Source organism: Bos mutus, chromosome 2, assembly GCF_027580195.1.
Source record: "Bos mutus isolate GX-2022 chromosome 2, NWIPB_WYAK_1.1, whole genome shotgun sequence".
Lineage (NCBI taxonomy): Eukaryota > Metazoa > Chordata > Mammalia > Artiodactyla > Bovidae > Bos > Bos mutus.
The window spans coordinates 108,926,750-108,947,103 of NC_091618.1; the positions used below are offsets into that span (position 1 = coordinate 108,926,750).

The following is a 20,354-nucleotide window of genomic DNA, read 5'->3' on the forward strand; positions in this document are numbered from 1 at the left end:
CAAACTGAACAAAATCCTCTCCAGCTGTGACCTTGCTGCTGCCTTCCCATCACCATCAGATCCAAAGCGGGCAACTGGCTGGGGTCCTAGGGTGGGAAGGAAAGGGGAGGGGGATTGGATGACCCTTTAAGGCAACTGAGGGGGCTGCCTCCCAGAGTTCAGGTGGAAACCTACACTTTATCCTCCTGTGTTCACTGCTCCCCAGCTCCAGGCCAGTTTCAGGGCTAAGTGACCCATGGATTCCTCTTCCTTCTCCTCCCTTCTTGAACCCCAGGCAATCCTGGTTCCCTGACGCCTAGCACTCAAAGTCCCAATCTCCATGCACAGCAAAATACAACCAATTCATGACCTGGAATTTTAAAGCACACAGAAGAAGTCTGATAAAATACACCTTTATTAGAAATTTTTCAGCAGCATCATTTCCATTTGCTTTTCTAATCAAAGTACATTTCAAAATAATTACAATAAACACTCAAAATATGAGCAAAAAATATTTTGAGAACTCAGGAATAAAATCATCAGTAGTACATGTTTCATTCATCCACCTGTCCATTCATACACTCATTCATTCATTGTTGTAAAATGTGCATTATTAGCACAGAGAACTGGGAATGCTACCTAGTGTGGAAACTGTATTCTTGCCACAGTTCCGGCTGTGGAGACTAGAGTCTAGATTCAGGAGGAAGGCTAGACTCTGCAATACATTCTGATATAAATGTACGATTTTGCTAAAGAATCTAAGCCAGGCTCAATAAAAATGGTTTCCCTTTCTATTCATGTTCAACTGAGAAAATAAATAGTCGTTATAAGGAAAATTTTCACACAGAGAAACACAAAATCCAGCTGAGGCTTTGCTCTGCTGGTATTTGCTTTGCACCTTCCTTTATGAAGACAGATTTGCTTTTCATTCATTCAGCTCCAGTTTCTAGAGTAGGCAACCACCTGAGATGCCAGGAAAGGGTGTTGATCACCCTATGGTCCATCAAATGCAAGTTCATGTGACTAGATTACAAACTCTTTGCAGGATACTTAGACTTAAGGACATGAGCTTTTTCTCAGACATTAACATAAACATGTTCACTTGGTAGCTAGGGAGATAATAGCAAACAGAGTTCTGGTTGGACAATGCCAACAGGCAGAAGGGTGGAACTGAATTAGTTTTTTCAACCTTCTGTATCATCTGCATCTCTATGGATATGCTATTCATCAGGTCAAATTGAACACTAAGTGCTGATGTGTGAAAACAGACCCAAGAATGGGGCCTGGATTCTCTTCCTTGATAATGCTATAGGGTCTTAGGATGGTGCCTCTTCTGATATTGCTAAAGGCCCCGAGTCAATTCCTTTCTTCAGTGGATCATTGAATGTAATGATCACCAACCAATTCAGCAGATACTTTCATTAGCAAATTTAATGATGTGATAATCTTTCCAAAATTTACAAATGTACAATATATTTATAGCATTACCTTCAGAGAGTTTCAGTGCAAAGATATACATATAGTACAAGGTGGTAATTAGTTGTAAAAATATGAGATGAGTAAAAAAGATACACAAGGCATTGTTTCCACAAACTCCCAACTACAGGAGTACAGAGGGGGAAATATATTCTTTTAATAAAGTACTGAATGTTAATTTCTTTCATCTGTTTGTAAAAAAAAAAAAAATGTGCAAAAGTGTGTTTCTAATTATTCCCTAAATAGCCAGCACAGTTATGCCTCCGAGTCTTCTCTCACAAGATTTGCAGTGTCTTTAAATGTGTCTTCTGTTGCACTGTAGCCTGGAGTTGAGCCTTTTTTCCAAGAAACCTTAGCAGGAGGAGAAGGTGATGGAGGTGGGGTCACAGCAGCACCGACCTTTGGTTCATTCTCCATCTAAAACCACAAAGAAACAAGAATCTGTCACTTATTTCCAACACGATGGAAAATGGTTTTGTGTGGGGAAGACAAATTGTGGCCAATTTGCTCAGAATAATCTGAGTGCATGCCTGATTTAGCAAGTTAATGCTAAGAAAGAATGCCTGGGCTGAGAAAAATTGTTAACAATTACCTCGGAATAGAATGGATTTTCAAAGTTGGTATTTTGTTTCGGTTTTCGTTTGAAGATATTCCATTTTGTTGGCTAAACGAAAAAGAGGGAAACAGAAAACTTTCGGTAATGGAATTTTTTGTTTCTTGCCCCCAGCCTAGGTTTTAAAACTTCTTCTTACAGAGGGAAAAAGTAATTTGGAACTTGGGACCACATGACCCGGCCCATGCAGGAAAATTGTTCAATTCTCCCATGGTTGGGCCCTGAAGAGTCACTGAAACTCTGGGCTCTTGTCATCTAATAATTTCAAAACACTTGCTTGATCTGAAATGTATAGTTCACAGAATCTGTGCCTGAGAATCTAGAAGTTTTGACAGAGACAGGCAAGAGATTTCTTCAGGGGCTGCCTGAAACTTTAGGGAACAAGCCAGACTGTAACCCTCATCTCATATTGATCCTTGGTCAACTCCATCATATTCCATATCCTGTCACCATTTCCTCCTGCCATTATGATGATAACGAAAACAAGTAACAGGGGCTTTCCTGGTGTGCCAACTGATCCCAGAACAAAGAGTACACAAAAACAACAATTAACAGCCAAAGTATGAACTACAGTAACACAAAACAATACAAAAATGCAGCCACTTGGAAAGCGATATGCAGATGACACCACCCTTATGGCAGAAAGTGAAGAAGAACTAAAGAGCCTCTTGATGAAAGTGAAAGAGGAGAGTGAAAAAGTTGGCTTAAAGCTCAGCATTTAGAAAAATAAGATCATGGCATCCAGTCCCATCACTTCATGGCAAATAGATGGGGAAACAGTGGAAACAGTGGCTGACTTTATTTTTTGGGTCTCCAAAATCACTGCAGATGGTGACTGCAGCCATGAAATTAAAAGACGCTTACTCCTTGGAAGGAAGTTATGACCAACCTAGATAGCATATTCAAAAGCAGAGACATTACTTTGCCAACAAAAGTCCATCTAGTCAAGGCTATGGTTTTTCCAGTAGTCATGTATGGATGTGAGAGTTGGACTATAAAGAAAGCTGAGTCCTGAAGAATTGATGCTTTTGAACTGTGGTGTTGGAGAAGACTCTTGAGAGTCCCTTGGATGGCAAGGAGATCCAACCAGTCCATCCTAAAGGAGATCAGTCCTGGGTGTTCATTGGAAGGACTGATGTTGAAGCTGAAACTCCAATACTTTGGCCACCTGATGTGAACAGGTGACTCATTTGAAAAGACCCTGATGCTGGGAAAGATTGAGGGCAAGAGGAGAAGGGGATGACAGAGTATGAGATGGTTGGATGGCATCACCTACTCAATGGACATGAGTTTGGGTGGACTCCAGGAATTGGTGATGGATAGGGAGGCCTGGCATACTGAGGTTCATGGGGTCGCAAAGAGTCGGACACAACTGAGTGACTGAAATGAACTGAACTGAACATTGATTGAGTGCTTACTATGTGTCAGGGACTATTCTAAGAGTCTTGCACATTTCTGATTTAATCTTCCCAATGACTGCAAGGCAAAGGCTCTGATTATATCTATTTTGCAGATGAGGAAAGGGGGTCTCAGCAAAATCACTGAACTAAATTGTAGGTAGAGGAGCAGGCAATGCCTCTAGGATTCAGAGGCCTCAAAACTAAAGAACCCAAAGAGAAATCAGCCTGGACTATGATGAACGACCCATGTCTTACAGAAAAGCTGTCCATGGTAGAGTGCTGGCCATGGCTCTGGCTGCCAGCTGGCAGGAGACAAGAGAACAGGAGACTGGGGAATAGACCACGCCCTCCTGCAGGTCGCTAAGGTAGCACATGTGTTTTATGAAGTGTCTCCCGTTCTCTGAAAGTAGGGGGCCAACATGTGAAGGACTAGAGAGCATGTGAATACAGAAGTAGAAGAAAGCATTCACTCACATTTAACTGAGCACCTCCTCAGCATACAGCCACCACCAAGGGGAAGATGGAGATACTCAGGTCAAAGCCCAGCCTCTAGAAACCTACCCTTAATGAGGAAGGCCCAAACTCATTGCTTCAGTGTGGAATGGCCCCATGGACTTGAGTAATTACTAACAAGAGAAGCAGTGTTGATTTTCACTGTTATCCTCTTGGGAAGTCCAATGCGTGTCAACACAACTTTTGAAAATGACAGAACTAAACCATAGGAGTTCATTTTTTCAAGTCCTTTGAGCAGATTTATTGATGAAAGAGAAAAATGTAAGCCTCTCTGGCACATTAATGTCAACCTAAGGTCATCCTAGCCAAGGGCTTCTACTGCTTTAAGCCACTCTGGCTGTTATCTTAGTTCCCAGGAGGCAAAGGTCATAGAAAAATCCATGGACATACCATGGAGGACAGACCTTAGAGGGCCTCAGCCTCAACTGATTAAAAAAAGAAAAAAGGAGAAAGAGCCAGTGTATTGCAAAGACGGAAATGAGAAAAAAGGACTGCAACTGGTAAAGGTCTGCTCCACTTGAGAGAGTCTCTCAGTGTTTCCAATGACTGTCGTGCAGGGCAGAGGTTGCAGAATCCCCATCACATTCCCCTTCCTGCTCAGCTGGGAGAGAGCTCTGTCGAAAGAAGGGGATCACTGGACTTGAGGATAGAATGTAGATCTGGCACTGCCGCGGGGCCAAGTCAGACGGGGAACCAACGTGTGACATTTAGGTATTCTGGTGTCTGTGGAAAAAGTCTGCAAAATAAACTTTTCAATGTAGCTTAAAGAAAAATATGTAATCCTTTGAAAATATGAAATATCAAAAAATGAAAGTGGAAATTTCTAAGACTACATTTGTCTGTGTATGTGTGTGTGTAAGAAGGAATTACTAAATGAAAGATGAAAAGGTAGACAAAGGCACCTTTGTTATAAGCTCTCCTCGTTAGCATCAATTTAGTTCAACTCTTATTTTGACCTGAAAGAGCAGAACAGGAACCAGTGCTGAGAATCCAACATGACTTTGCAGACACTAATTTTGTTTATAGATTATGCAATTTGAGAACAGGGGTTATTCTAGAAAATGGTAAGATTTCTAACTACCTTTGGGCTTTTGTTCCTTTATATTACTTAACAAAAGTCATAGGACCTTAGAACATCCCAGATCCTACTGTTTTCAATGGGGAGTGTATGTTTAGGGGCTGAGGGGAGGGCAGGGGTCACAATGCACTGGAGAAACTCCTGGCACTCAGTGGACAGGGGCCAGGAATACTAGGATGTCCAGCAACGTGGAGCATAGTTTTGTGCCATAACGGACTGCCCAACCCAAGATGCCAATGGTGCCCCCAGTGAGTAATACTAAGGACTCTAGTGCCCAGAGGTAAAATAGTTGCCCAGAATCAAACAGCTATATCTGAAATAGCTTCTTCTTAAGTGTCTATTAAAACTAATGATATATTATCCATTCATGTAAAGCTTTGTATCAAATTTATTGAATTTCTCTTTGTAGACCACATAGTTTACAAATTTCAAAGGGTCTGCAGACAAGATAGAGAAGCTCCATCTAGTGTTCTTTTTTTTTTTTTCTTTTACTTTCGGTATTAAACTCTGCGCCTGGCACATTGAGGACAATGATGTTAGATGGAAAGATCGAGCGAGTGTAGACTAGTGCCACCAAGTGGTGAACATCAGTAACAACAGTAGAGTAAACGCAACACGCGTTCTTAAGGGAACAAAGACATACACAGCGGAAAAACTGCACTGCACAGGAAAGGAAAAGGTTCTCTATATGTATCATCGACACAGTGAGGTCTTTATGCATTTTAAGTTGCTATCTCAAACTAAATGCCTCTGATTTGAAGAGGCTGGGTTCAGAAGTATGCCACCCTTCTTTCCTGCTTTGTGTCACAAGGAACATCATTCCCAACTCAATGTTACAATGTAGCTTTACTCAGTAGAATGTTTTCAATTTATTATTTTTAAAATCATCTTTACTAATTGTCTACACATCTTGGGATCTGTGAGCCTATCACGGTCTCTCTAGTTTGCCTAGGATTAATAAACCCAGCAATTCCAAAGTCCTTCCCAAATCCCATTATCATTCCAGTCACTGTTACCTGAGTTTCATCACTTGAGGAAGTTGGCTTTGTGTCTGTAACTAGTTCAGCAGGGTTTATGGGGCTTCCATAGTTTTTGTTATACACTGTTGCAGATTCAGTTACCTGTGTGCATATTGAAGGCCAGTATTCAGTTTTGAAAGAATTTTTGCTGTAAAGTTTATCAACTCTTTGATTCTGCTTACCACCTTGCTCCTGTACAAATATGATCAGGCACCATTTTTATTATATGAAAACGACCCTCTGGTCCGTGAATAAACATCACTCTCATCTCCCCCAAATCAGGAGCGCCAACGACTAAGCTGTCTATCTCATGCCTGATTCTTGGGAGAATCAGGCATGAGATAGAATATTCTTGGGACCACTCATTACTGGTCACACTCTATTTCTGTCATACTAAAATGTACTGTATCTCCTGATGCAAAAGAAGCTTAGCTCTAGTGGTTCAGACACGAGGAAGACGGGCTAGCTGAAAATTGACAGGTACCGGCAGTCGCATTGGGCCTGCTGATCCGGACCCAGTGAAGAAATGTCCCTCCATCCATCTGTCTAATTTATCTCTCTGTTCCTCTCAAAGATAAGTGAGTAATAGGACCGTACCAAAGGAAGTTTTGGTATCTGTCTACCAACCTCAGAGACCTCTGCACTTTCCAGAAAAGTATGAGAAAGGCGAGCAGGGAAGTCACCTCAAATTACACTCTCATGATACCAGTAAGGACCAGACACAGTGTGTGCCCAGTCCCCCAGGCCTCTGCATAACGGCCTGAGGACTGTCCACTCACTCAGCTCACAGATATTTACAAAGCACCTGTGTGTGCCAGGCCCTGTGTCTGCCACTGAATGCACTCAGACCTCTTGCTCTGCTACTCAGGATGAAAACTGCTCTTGGTTGGCACCCCCAGAATGGTGGCCAAAACCCAAGATTCTGATTGTTTTCAGGCCTTCTGTCCTTTGGCCAATCCTGTGACTGCAGAGCATGAAGCTGAGGAAGGGACCACCGTGCTTCCTTCCAAGGAGGGAAGGCCGGGAGGATGCTAAAGGCACATTATTCCAAAGAACAAGACTCAACAGCAGCAGCACCTGACAGAAAGGACTGTGGTTTCTCACCGGGGCTGTTGTTGGCTGAGCCACTGTGATAGCAGTGTCCTTGGAGGAGTATGTCGGGTTCTCAAATATTATGGGCGACTTCCCGAAGTCTGCGGCAAAATGCTCATTCTGATGAAGGAAAAAAAGGATTATACCATGCAAACCTGGTTCACACACAGCAGAAGATGCACTCCTTACAGGAGGTATGTTAGGTGCTTTGCCGAACTGACCCCAAAAGATGAAAAGAAAAGCCAGCAGAGACACAAGACCTCCCTATGGCAAACACTGTGTAAAGCGACATAAATGCTCTAACTCATCAGCTCAGGGAAACAAAAACACTCTTCCCATTTCTGAGCACTCTATGGGTCCTTAAGGCAAAGCCACTTGCGGGTTGGCTTTGGACATAGAAGGGTGGGAGGTGGAAGAGAAGCAAAGAGAAGAGGCAGAAGGGGAAAGCAGAATGGATAACACTGCACTTTTAGGCAGGGACAAAAAAGAAAGATCGGGGGAGGGGAGAGGCAGAACGCTGAGAATGGCTTCCCATCTCCAAATGTGAACACTGCACGGATCCTAGTCCACCCATAAAGTATCTGGTCCTCACAGGAGGGATCACTCTACAGACGGGCACAGAAAGTTCAACCTCCATGCTTCTATCACATTCTTAGAAGCTGGCAGAGCTGGGATTTGAACCAACCACTGACTCAAAAACCATGTTTATCCCAACACTACCTCGGTGGGAAAATACATGAGACTAGGCAACATGTATCTCCCTGCCTCTTCCTTTAACATATAAAAAGTCATCAAATAAAGACAGAATATCATGGTCGCTCTCCCGTTTCCCCAAAACATAGATTGTTTTAAGATTTCAATTAAACTTAAAACTGGGCATGATTCCAGGTCAACAGTGTGACTTACTTTTAGCTCAGGGGTTCATTTCAATTTCATTACTAATGTTTTTAGACACATTTCTGCAACAAGCTCAGTGTTTCCTAACTTTGTAGAGCGAAGACTTTCTTCCGAGGGGCATAGTGTATTTAATTTTTTTTTTTTTAGTAGCTGAATTTTATTCTTTATAAAAAGGGTTTCTTGGGACTTCCCAGGTGGTCTAGCAGTTAAGAATCCACGTTGTGATGCAAGGAATAGGTTCAATCCCTAATTGGGGAACTAAGATCCACGTGCTGAAGGGCAACTAAGCCCAGGTACCTCAACTACTGAGCCCATGGGCCTCAACTGGAGAGTCCATGTGCCACAGTGAAGATCCCGCATGCTGCAGCCCGATGCGCCCAAATAAATAAATAAATATATTTTTCTTAAGTATTTCTTTGATAAAACAGTGAAAATGCTAACCTTCAAATAGTCATTTTGTAACCACACTCACCATCGCCAGCGATCTGTCAATAGCAGACTCGGGCCCAAAACCAGTTACTCCAATATCCATGTTCACATCATCCCCTGATCTGAAGGTCACCCCATTTCCATTTTCAGAGGATTTGAGATGGCTTAAGCTGAAAAGAAATAATCAAACAGTGTCTTGTTTTTTGTTTCTTTTTTTAATCTTTTGCAATAATTGTCTAGCTAGTTTCCTAGCTAACTCTCACTTAATTGAAAGGCTTGAATCCCACTTTTGAATTTACACATCATGTACAGGAGTAAATTCCCTTGGTCACCCAGAAGTGTTCAAGCACATTCCTGAGTGCTTAAGAACCAGGAGAGGGCACTAGGGGAAAGAAAGCCTGGCCCTTCATACAGCCAATATTGTTCTCCAGTGTAACCTGGTCGACACAGCCATTTACACTCTAAAATGTGATTTGTACTCAGGCTTCAGAGAAGCAATCAAAGAAGTGACTGCTTTCAGTTCAGCATCTTTTGCTTCTGCAGAGTAGCTGAACACTCTAGGATGATTTTTAATTTAAAAAAGAAGAATTCAGTTATTCACGTGCTTACAGATCATCCAGATTTCTAAAATCAATATTCCACATAATGAAACTGACCTTGACAGCTTTGGCAGAGAAGGCAAAATGGAGCCAGTTTTCCGATAGTGGAGAAATCCTAAAGCGGCTAAAGCAGCAATTATGACGATCAAGATGACTGTCAATAGCACGGACGCCGCTGCCGAAGAGGGAAGAAGAAGGAAATGTATGAACAGGAGAAGAAGGAAAAGAGTGAGCTGGCTGAGCAGCAGGGGCTGGGGACTAGAACCTTTACTTCTTCCAAAACTGAGTTAAACAGATTATAGACAGCACGCAACTGAGGGAGCATGATGCATTCCCAGACCCCTCATTATCCTTAAAACTTACTTGTTCCTGGAGGAACGCCTTGGGAAAGCCCCATTTCACAATATTCTCCCACGTAGCCACTAGAACACCTGAAAGGAAAGGAAGAACCATTCATGAGCTGTTGCTTCCTTAGGTTTCGACTGTAATCTGACGATGGAAATTCACTTTCACAGGGAACAGCTGGGCCATCTACGGAGTCAGACTCATCAAACTGACCTATTGGTGTCTTCTCTAACCTATGGAATTCTTCCTTGGAGAGTAAACCCGGAAACCTTCATCGTGTTCTTTCCTTGGACATGCTTTCATGAAATACCTTTGTGCACCATGTGAAGAGCTTTCTTGATAATTTTCTGCTTTCCAAATCTTAAGCCGAGTCTCTTCCTCTGGAGAGCTTGGCACTGAAGCAGCTCTGCTAATGGCTGCTCTCCCACAGTTAAAATTGGCAATTCCAGGTGAGGAGGAAAATTGGGTTGTCATTTCTCTAACTGCTTGCTCCCCAGAATGGGGCACACAATTCTGTGGCATCCCCCCAGGAGCGGGGCTTCCCTGGTAGCTCAGCTGGTAAAGAACCCGCCTGCAATGCAGGAGACCCCGGTTCGATTCCTGGGTCTGGAAGATCCCCCGGAGAAGGGATAGGCTACCCACTCCAGTGGTCTGGCCTGGAGAATTCCACGGACTGTATAGTTCATGGGGTCCCAAAGAGTTGGACACAACGGTGAGACTTTCACTTTCACTTCCCCCCCCCACCCCCACCAGGACTTAGAAATGCAGGATCCCTGTGAATGAGATGGGCATTTTTTTCCAAAGCCCTAGGTGATTCTAATGTACATGATACTTTGAGAAGTACTGCCTTAGTTCTCCGTGGACTCCCCCACTGGAGGGCAAGCTGCTTATGATATGAAAACTGACAAGGCTCTTGTGCTTGTTTTTAAGGGTCTCAACTTCCCCCAGAAGGGGTAAGACCTACAGCTCAGACCTCAGCATTCAGACTTACTTGCATTTGGGGAGGTTATTCTCATCAAAATAGCAGCTTCCTCTGTTCATACACCTGCATGGAGGGGGCATGCTGACAGCACCTACAATGGCTGCAGAAGGAGGAAGTCACACATGTGTGAGTCAGCCACACTCAGCAGAGCCCCCCACCAACCTGCAAACTTGTTTCAGCCCAAGCTGGAGTAGGGAGTGAATGGAGTGGGGCAGCTGATTATCCTCTCTATCAAAATGATACCTCACCCTTAAGTCAGATGAACTCCTTTATCAATAAGGTCTTGGGGACTAACATATATTTGATAGGGGGAAAAAAGGCAGTTTATAGCAGCCCCCCTCCAAAATAGTGGAGCGATACTAGACTCCTGAAAATACGCACTAATAGTTAAAAAGAACATTGTGGTAAATCTCTTAGGACATTCACATTTCATTTGAGGTTTTCAGAATGCTTCTTTTTGAACCCAGTTAAATCAAGAGCTCAATTTAGGCATACCCTGAAACATCCACTAAAGACTTTGAAGCATCAGCAATCCATTGATCAATAAACAGACACACACACAGATCAATAGATACTTGATAGCTGATGGGAGATATTTTTTTAAGACCTTCAAAATTACCCTTGCTAAAGATCGTAATCTTGCAAATACTTCCCCAGTAGCACTGGGACAGAGTGGGGATAGAGAGAGCAGAAGGGGCAGTTACTTGCTGAGTTCGTTCTCTAAACCTGCAACTTTTCAGCCTGATTGGGAAGAGTCAACAGGTGGGGGCTTGTTTCACTGCTTGCTCCCTCTGGTGGCAGAACATGGTTATGTCTCTTCATTTCCCCAGAATGTGAGCCATAAAATGGGCGGCTAGAGTTAGACACGACTGCGCGACTTCACTTTCACTTTTCACTTTCATGCATTGGAGCAGGAAATGGCAACACACTCCAGTGTTCTTGCCTGGAGAATCCCAGGACAGGGGAGCCTGGTGGGCTGCCATCTATGGAGTTGCACAGAGTCGGACACGACTGAAGCGACTTAGCAGCAGCAGCAGTGAACAAGATGATGTTCCTATCATCCTTATCAAGCACTGGATACTAGTTAGGGACACTAACTAGTTACTATATGGCTTTTTAATTCCTTAATAAAGTCACTGAAGAAAGGTCTTGCCAAGAATAGGTCATCTATAGCATTTGGGATGAGAATTAAACCACTGCTTACTTATTTCAGCTTCCATCTGTCAACAGCATAAAGTACATTTTAAAACGTGGCCTTTTTTCAGTTGTCAAAACTTTGAAATGAGCAAACGGGAAAAAGAGTGAACTCTCTCTATGTCTCCCCTCCGTACAGGATAAGCATCACCCCACAACCTCTGGAGCCTGGTTCTCCACTTTGAGGAACTCCCAGTAAGGCTGAATAGATTCTGGGGTGACTGGGATCCAGTATGGGGCAGATTGAGGAGGATGAGGCCTTATAGAAAAGTCACTCTTCAAAATGTCTTTATAAGACAACCTAACAGTCGATTTAGGGGTACTGGATGTAAATCTCTACAGATTTTGGCAAACAATCCTCAGAAATCACAGGGACACAAGTTCCGTTTGGCCCCTTCAGTCCCACTCAGCTCTGTTCATAGTTTCCAGATCTCCCATCCTTCCTTCCAGCCACCCCCACTCTCTTCTGCAAGAGACCAGTACCCAGGGACTCTTCAGGCTCCTGAAAAAGGTGAAGCCTAGGTAAGGGACTCTACTAAAGATGGCAAAGGAGCTCCCCCCAGCCCCCACGGCTGCCCAGGCAGCGTTCCTACCTGCATCACACACTGTGACGCTCCCTTCTAGAAATCTGGAGCCTTGGGGACAGGCGCAGGTGTATCCCTTAGGTCTCAGAAGGCATAAGTGGCTGCAGACATCCTTACAGCGATTGGGCACTGGAAAGCAAATGAGAACAGCGATTAGTTTCTGAGGAGGGGATGAATGCTCCAACCAGGGACATGTCCATCTGCTGAGTTGTGGCCAGGCGACATCTGAGCTCAGGCAGCATCCTGATACCTTTAGGTCATGTGACACCTGACAACTCACCCCCTTTACACTACCCTCCCCTGCTACCTCACCAGCATGGCACTGTCCCTCCCTGTGCCCTCCACCCCACTTCTGTGCCCCTCACATTTTCTAGTGGCATCATTTATCTCCCCTATGGCCCTGGCAAGTCTGGATGGTGGGTGTCTGCCTGGTTCACCACATGACTGCAAAAGTCAATCAGCACTAAGCAATCTGAGATATTTCAAAAGGTCAGTAAGACCCCACTATTATATCCAGACGTGTCAATATCCAAATCTGGATGGATCCAAAAGTGTAGTCCAGCCAAAGCATACAGTGGATGTGATTTTTCACCCCTGCTCTCCAAAGACAAGTTTTTCTTCTGGGCTTCAGTTTCATTATTTGCAAGGTTAGGGAATTTAGAGCTCTGATTAACAGCATCACCTTTATTACAATTACTGAGGCCCTGTCACAGAAATCCAGAATTGGGATGCAGCTCACACAGAGCCATAGAATTTGAGCTGGAACTGGGTTTACTGACAAATGGACCAGAATAGAAAAATGCTGAGCTTTGGGTTGAATGGAATAAAGTTTAAAAATCATCTCTGGGTTTAAAGCTTATCTACTGCTTGGGTGACTTGGGCAGATTTCTAGTTCCTTTCCTCACTTCAAAAATGTCCTTTCCCTTTCACGTTACTCCACACAGTGATGAAGGATGAATTAGAACACATCCCCCTTGGTCTGCCTGCAATGCAGGAGATGGGTTTGATCCCTGGGTCAGGAAGATCTCTCTGAGAAGGAAATGGCAACCCACTCCAGTATTCTTGCCCTGGGAAGCCCCATGGCCAGAGGAGCCCGATGGGGTACAGTCCATAGGGTCACAAAGAGTCAGACACAACTTAGCAACAAAACAACCACCACCACCTGAAGAAGCAGGACCCAGAACTAAGAAAAGAAGGAGGGAGAATGTAAAAAGGCATCCTTCAAGCTTTAAGCTAAGGCTTGCCTAGCTCAGGATGACTTGACTAGCCTGACCTTGCAATTGTTAAGAGTGGGTAAGACTTCTGATGTCCAGGAAACCTATTATTATGTGACTTGTAAACTCCACTTACATTTATCAGGGGTCTAACCCATACTGGATTCTGTGGCTTAAGAAGACATTCCCACACTGCAAGCAACAAGGACTGAAGGATTTTTACTTCATATCTGCTGATGATGTGCATCATTTCATTTTGTCTCCAATTTTATCTTTCTCTCCTCAAAATGATTAAAATACACACACATGCATGTTTCAGGCACAGGGAGGTCAGCTATTATTATCCACCACCATTTTCCAGAAAGACTATAGCCATTAATTTGAAATAAGGTTTGTGACTACCTGAATGATTATATTTCCGTTGATGGAAGACTCGAACTTGAGTAAGCCAAGGGTTCACTGTCAGCAATTTCTCTTTCTTGTTTCGCCCAAATTTATCTTGGATCCACACTTCTCCCTTATCCTTAGATGTCCAGTATAACTGGCTCTCAAAGATGTCCAGACTATAAGGGTTCACCGCTGTTCACCCACAGGGAAAAAGCAAAAACAAAACAAGGTTATTGAAAAGAAGATACCCAAGCTCCACTTCTAGGTTGGAAGTCAAGCTGCTCAGATCAACCTCTAAGGCAACACCTTAAAATTCCAGCAACATCCGTAGATTCTCTGTACACATGGCCAGGAAAGTGTGCCACGCCAGGAGATCAAGATAACAGAAATTATATTGGACCAATGCCTACAGGCTGACACCAATTATAGGGGACTCGCTCACTTTCAAGTTGCTGATTTTATTTTACTTTTAGAAAACAAGTTGTATGGCAGAGAATTTTTTTTTCCTTAGACATAAGATACCACTTATCAGGAAAACTTGATACATGCTGGATTTTTCAGGTCTGTAGAATTTAGGCAAGAAAACAAAATGCTACTCTTCTAAATGTTTCCAGTCTTGCATAAAAGGCAATTTAGCATGTTAAAAATGAATGTATCTAGAAGGAATTAGACCTGGATATAACCACTGTAACACAGGATCCTCACCTCTATCAGGGCAACCTAATGAGAAATGGTTATTTTAACATCTGATGCCGAGAGCAGTTTTTTTAATGATACAAGAAAGAACTCCTAACAGGTTCATTTGCATTTGAATCAGCAGATGGGAGCTGGGTAGAATGGAAAGTATATAAGAAACTATATAAACCGTCTCCTAAGATTAGGATTACTTCTTGGGAAAAGGGGAGCAAAGAGACTGGAAACACATTAATTAATATAGGAAATTGAAAGTGAAATTTCTAACCTGAAGTTACCACAATTCTCCTATCGGTTCCATCATATTTGATGGTTTCAACAATGTTGTCCTTGAGGTCACTCCAGTAGATCCGGTCACCATTCATATAATCTATACAGAGGCCTGTTGGCCAACCGAGGTCCTCCTGAACCAAGACTTTCCGACGCTGCCCATCCATCCAAGCGGACTCGATTTTAGGATTTTCGCCCCAGTCAGTCCAGTACATAAACCTGTAACAGAAGGTTTCCTCGTGGTAGCATTTCATCAGGTGGAAAAACCAACTGATTTTCAAAGAGGCCTGGGTCCTAAAGGATGCTGCTTTTATATCTACATGGGACAGGGAGAGACAGGGAGACAGGGGAGAGCGGGTGCATCTGTGAGCTCTCCTTCATGAGAACTGCACATTCCAAATACAACCTGGACAGTCCTGTCCTAGGATATATATCCAGACCCTTCAATATATATAATCACAAAGGCTGTTTCTTGAATGGCCACTGTATAAGAAGGCACAATCCTGTGTTTGGAATGTATCTGAGTAAAAAAAAATAAAAGATTCCTTTCCTCATCCTAACTCTTTGAAAATGTATTCCTTTGCAGCCAATTATACTTGATTGTAGAAGAACTGAGTAAACAAAGGATTGCACCACGTTAAGTACCTAGAAAGGATCAGGCAAGATAAATGGATGGTCAGGGCAGCTGTGAATGTAGGGTGATGGGCAAAGACCACATTAAGCCAAGCCCTAGCCTAAGAGTTCCAGGCAATGCTGTGTCAAGGAAAGCATATCCACGTAAGGTTACCAGTTATTCTGATTTTTCAAACCAGAAATACAAATATATATTTTTTTAATTTTAATGTTATCAGGACTTTCCTGGTGGTCCAGTGGTTAAGAACCCACCTTCCAATGCAGGTGGGACTTGGATTCCATCCCTGGTTGGGGAACTAAGATTCCAAATACTTCAGAGGAGCTAAGCCTGTGACCTGCAACTTTAAAGAAACCCTCAAATTGCAACAAAAAGCCCACGTGCTGAAACTAAGACCTGATGCAGCCAATAAATAAATAAATCATCTTTTAAATATCTAATGCTATCAACTACATTTACTTAAAGCTCTGAAGTTCAAGTCCAATAAGTATACGGGCCATGTTTAGCCCATCAGCCACCAACCACTTTGCAATCTCGAGTCTAAAACAATCATCAGGTGTTGCCCAATCCCTAAATACTACTGAGAAATGTGTGGATTTTAGACAAACCGCAGTGTTGAAAATGTGGCTAAACCCTTCCCCATATGCAGTGTCTGTCTACTGAAGCCTGTTTGATCCTTTAAACATATTATAGTTCTTGAAAACAGTCATAGCTGCCGCTCAAAAAAGTCCAAGGACAACTTCAGTACAATTGGGAATAATTGAAAATTATTGAAAATAATTTTTTTGAGAACCCAGTGGAAAATATTGCACATTAAGGACTCCTTCAAGTACTTACCCTAGCTTGGGATTCACAACTATTGCAGCTGGTTGACCCAGTTCAGTGGAAATCAGCCACTTTCTGTACCTTCCATCAAGTTCAGCCACTTCAATCCGTTGTCTCCTGGCATCTGACCAGTAAATATGCCTGAATTTAGAGAGACAAACAACTGAAAAGTCTAGAATGAACTTCCGGGGTGGAGGTGTGAAGACCAGAGCATTTAGTGTGGAAGTTCTGGCCAGCAAAACAGCTACTCAGACACCAGTGATAAGAGCACAGCCTCTGTCTCTCAGGAATGCCCCAGTCTCTTCAGCCAAGGGGACATGTGAGGGAAGTTACAAGTGATGGGGTGTGGGGTGAAGGGGCTATTCAGTGAAGCAGCGGTTATCAGCCAGGACGGGTAACGATGGTGACCCTCACACCTGGCATGATTACGAGACAACTGCTTCTAGGTAGGGGTCGTGAGGCTCTGTGGGCCTTTCGTTCTGACTGCCTGTGAGTCAGCTTCCTCCTCAGCCAAGAGTCCATCATCATCATTAGGAATCTGGCATCAGCTTCAAGGATGAGTGGAAACAGACACTCAAAATAGCAAACTCAGCAAAGCCACCCTGCCCTTATTCTTCGGGCTTCAGGTCTCAGTCTCAAGCAGAAAGAGCTGCAGTACTTTCTTAAATTCACTCATTCATTAAGGCTGAAAAGAGGGAAAACAAGAAGAAAGATCTGCCATTGCCAGGCTGGTTTTCAGAAGGAGGTGCTAAAGTCTAGAGGTGCCAGTTCATGAGTCTCTGAGGTCTTGTTTCCTGACAGGAGTTGCTGAAATGAGTCTCCTGTTATCCTGCAAGTACAGTGGGACTTGCCTAACTTCTGCAAAGATGCGCAAGTCTTCCAGGAGTACTAGACAAGTATGTGAAGAGGTGAAAATTAATACTACAGATGACTCTCTGTTGTCTCAGAGGGCAACAAACATTTTACACTACTACTTCATTAGAAGGACATAATGATTGAGTTCTGATTGTAATGTAGTTACTTTCCCGTAAATGTTATTCCAACCCAAGGCTCTTCCTTGAAGAAGGTTTCTTCCACATCAGTTTGCCTCTCGTGAATCTATCTGATGATAAACCTACTTAAGGTTCTTATTTAGACATCATTTAAATTGGCTCTGGTTCCTGAAGTTCTAGAAGAACACCCCTATTAGCTCAAACCCAAAGCTTAAACAGGAAAGTCAAACTTCCGATCTGTTCAGACAACACAGCCTGCTAGGAACACAACGCTTGGACTGTTCCTCCTCAAAATAATCAGCATCAGGAAAAGTGTTTCGTCTCAACTGCTTTGCTGGTAGAATGCAAGGCTGTCCCATTTCTTCACCAAATGAGCAGTGCTGCCATACTGAAAGTTCATTTTGGAATCCAGAATTCTGTTGACAAAAATGCTCTCCTAGATAGAATATAAAATCTTGACCTTGGGGCTTTCCCCACATTTTTGAGGCACACAGAATACAGGAAGTGATAAAGTTTACCCCATCACCCCACTGGGTAAGCAGAGGTAGATGCTGGGATGCGAGTAAGTCCAGGTATCACTCAGCTGCCCTGAGGCTGAGTGCACCCATAATCTGGGTCAATTCAATTCATGTGCCAAGCTGAGCAGAGGGGAGCTCTGGCCAGAAGAGTAGAAAAGGCAGAAGGAAATGAAGCTAAACTTACCTTCCAACCCAGTCCACTGCCAATCCATCAGGCTGCACTATGTATTTCAGGTCCAGGTTAATTTCCATCACAGGATTATTGCTTCCAGATTCAAAGTTGGGAATGTAGGCACGTTTGATAGCACCGGAATTAGAGCCCTCCCCTAGCACAGTGTAATATACAACACCTGCGGAGGTGAGACACAGCGATCAGGTGCGTGTAACCAGCATCAGGTAAGGGAAGAACTGGAGTCTAATCAGGTGAAGTACTGTTCATTCATTGATGTCTCTGCTTCCTCAGTGTTCCTGTAATACTAATAGCGCAATGAAACCACTATGATCAAACCTCAAAAATCTATCATACTTGACATTCTAGCTATAAAAGCTTTAACTGATAACCTACTGATAATTAGTCAGCAGCATTGAACGGTAATTCATTAAAATATATTTCAGCCAAGAGCCTGTTTACCCTCATTAAGATCATGTTCTAGTTTCAAAAAAAGAATATATAGATTAACTAGGGGCAAATTGTTACGAGTTTAAGTCCATACTGGCAATAATGAAGCTGTGTAGAAGAAAAGTCTTATTTTATGTATAAACTAAAAGATATTGGATAGCAGGCACTTTAAACAGCATAGGAAGGGACTTTCCTATGGTCCAGCAGTTAAGACTTCGCCTTCCACTTCAGGGAACAGGGGTTCGATCCCTGGTCAGGGAACTAAGATCCCACATGCCACATACTGTGGCCAAAAAAAATACAATTTTCTTTTTAAAAGCATAGGAAGACTGTGCCTTTCAGGGCACACACTTTCCTAGGTAGGAACCGTTCTTGAAAAGTTTACTGCATTGTATGATGAAATGTGAAATAAACCCTACATAGTTTGCAAAGCATGTTCATATCTATCATCTCATTTGACTTTCAAAACAACTCTCAGAGGGAGCCAGGCTGAGCAAGATTACTGCTCTTATTTTACAGATAAGAAATAGAGATCCAGAGAGTTGTTACAATTATTTAAGGTCATAAAGCCAGTAGACAAGGGAGACAGGCATACTATATAAGTTTTCCTGCCCAACAACCATCTCCCAGCATGCCATACAGAACCATAAGAGACTTAGCAGTAAGCATCACTTATTTTCCTTCATCAACTACACACCACATACACTAAATTAGATGCTGGGTCAGATGCCAGGCATGTGGAGATGAATTTGATTCAATCTCTGTCTCCAAAGAGCACATGGTTAAGGTGTAGGGAGAAAGATGTGTGGACAACTAGCTGTAAACTCAATCCAATGTGGATAAAATGCTACAGGTTCACAGAACCGAGATTATCAAAGACACCAGAGGGGAGGTGACTTTGAACTGGGATTTGAATAGAAATGCTCCAACCATACAGCAGTGGGGAAGAACAGTCTTGGCAAGAGCAAAGACAAGGAGACAGTGAACAAAGGGATGTGAGGCAGTCCTGAAAGAACAGTCCCCAGAGATGGGAGAAGGTTCAGTGAGAAGTTGGGAAACAGGCTGGGTGCACGGCCACGCTGAGCAGTCTGGAGCATGCCGGGTGGGAGGAGCGTCCTCTTCCACTCAGGCAGCAACACTCGCTCATTAAAAATCCATTTCCCAAAGTTCAACACCTTATCACTCAGTGGATTCAACTGATATCGGTGACAGATGCCAGGGTTCATACTCACTGAGGCCTGTGCCCTCCGGATCCCAATCATAATCCATAGCCTTAATGCGCTCCTGGTCTTCAAGGTACTCTGAGAACTGAAGAGATGAGAGGTTGTATTTTCGAATTCTCACATTTTCAGGCAGTAGCAGCAAAGGAGGACTACCTGGAGACAAAAGAAGGGCTGATTAATCTATTTGAATTCTACCTGAATTTTGGATATAAAACAGCAGATATCTTCCCTGTCCTTAAACACACACACACATTTTTCTAGGAACTAAACTCTGCTAATCAGTGGAGCTGACCATAAACTGGGTTGCAAAATCTGTGACATTCTTGTCTCCATTTCTGTTAGGGATATAATCAGTTCTTTATCTTTAGGTAACAGTTTAAAGCAAAGTAAAGACTGAAATCCCTGGATAGTTACCTCATTTTCACTGATTTTTTTTCAATGACAATAAAACAAATAAGATTGTAGACATTCATTCTCACAGAAGAAATTCAATATATAGAGTCTTACTAAAAGTTTACCCAGAAGTCTCCATTTCTCATTCTTTACTGACAGATTTTAATGATTCTTTTAGCAGGTAATCAGCTCCATGACCTAGTTTAGCTTCTAGCTAATGACAAAAAACCAGCTTGTTCTTATTTTTTTTTTTTAGTTAAAGCAGCTATGTAAATGGTGACTATTCCAAGATATACTGTCTAGAATTTTTTTAAATTTACTTGCATAATGTCAATCAAACCCAATTTAAGTAACTTTTAAAAGTTCATTTTATGTATTTCCTTTATCTT

The 20,354-nt window shown here is 42.8% G+C and overlaps 1 protein-coding gene across 1 annotated transcript in view; it reads right to left on the reverse strand.

The window, feature by feature from the left end:
- Positions 1 to 386: 386 nt before the first annotated feature.
- Positions 387 to 20,354, reverse strand: part of LRP2 (LDL receptor related protein 2) — a 176,348-nt gene continuing 156,380 nt past the window's right edge. The window contains 14 exon segments of the mRNA XM_070357974.1: positions 387 to 1,872; positions 2,048 to 2,119; positions 6,076 to 6,180; positions 7,183 to 7,290; positions 8,540 to 8,666; positions 9,153 to 9,270; positions 9,459 to 9,526; positions 10,432 to 10,522; positions 12,210 to 12,329; positions 13,817 to 13,993; positions 14,763 to 14,983; positions 16,233 to 16,361; positions 17,915 to 18,080; positions 19,582 to 19,725. Coding sequence (XP_070214075.1) covers positions 1,711 to 1,872; positions 2,048 to 2,119; positions 6,076 to 6,180; positions 7,183 to 7,290; positions 8,540 to 8,666; positions 9,153 to 9,270; positions 9,459 to 9,526; positions 10,432 to 10,522; positions 12,210 to 12,329; positions 13,817 to 13,993; positions 14,763 to 14,983; positions 16,233 to 16,361; positions 17,915 to 18,080; positions 19,582 to 19,725 — 1,808 coding nt within the window. The 3' untranslated portion in view covers positions 387 to 1,710.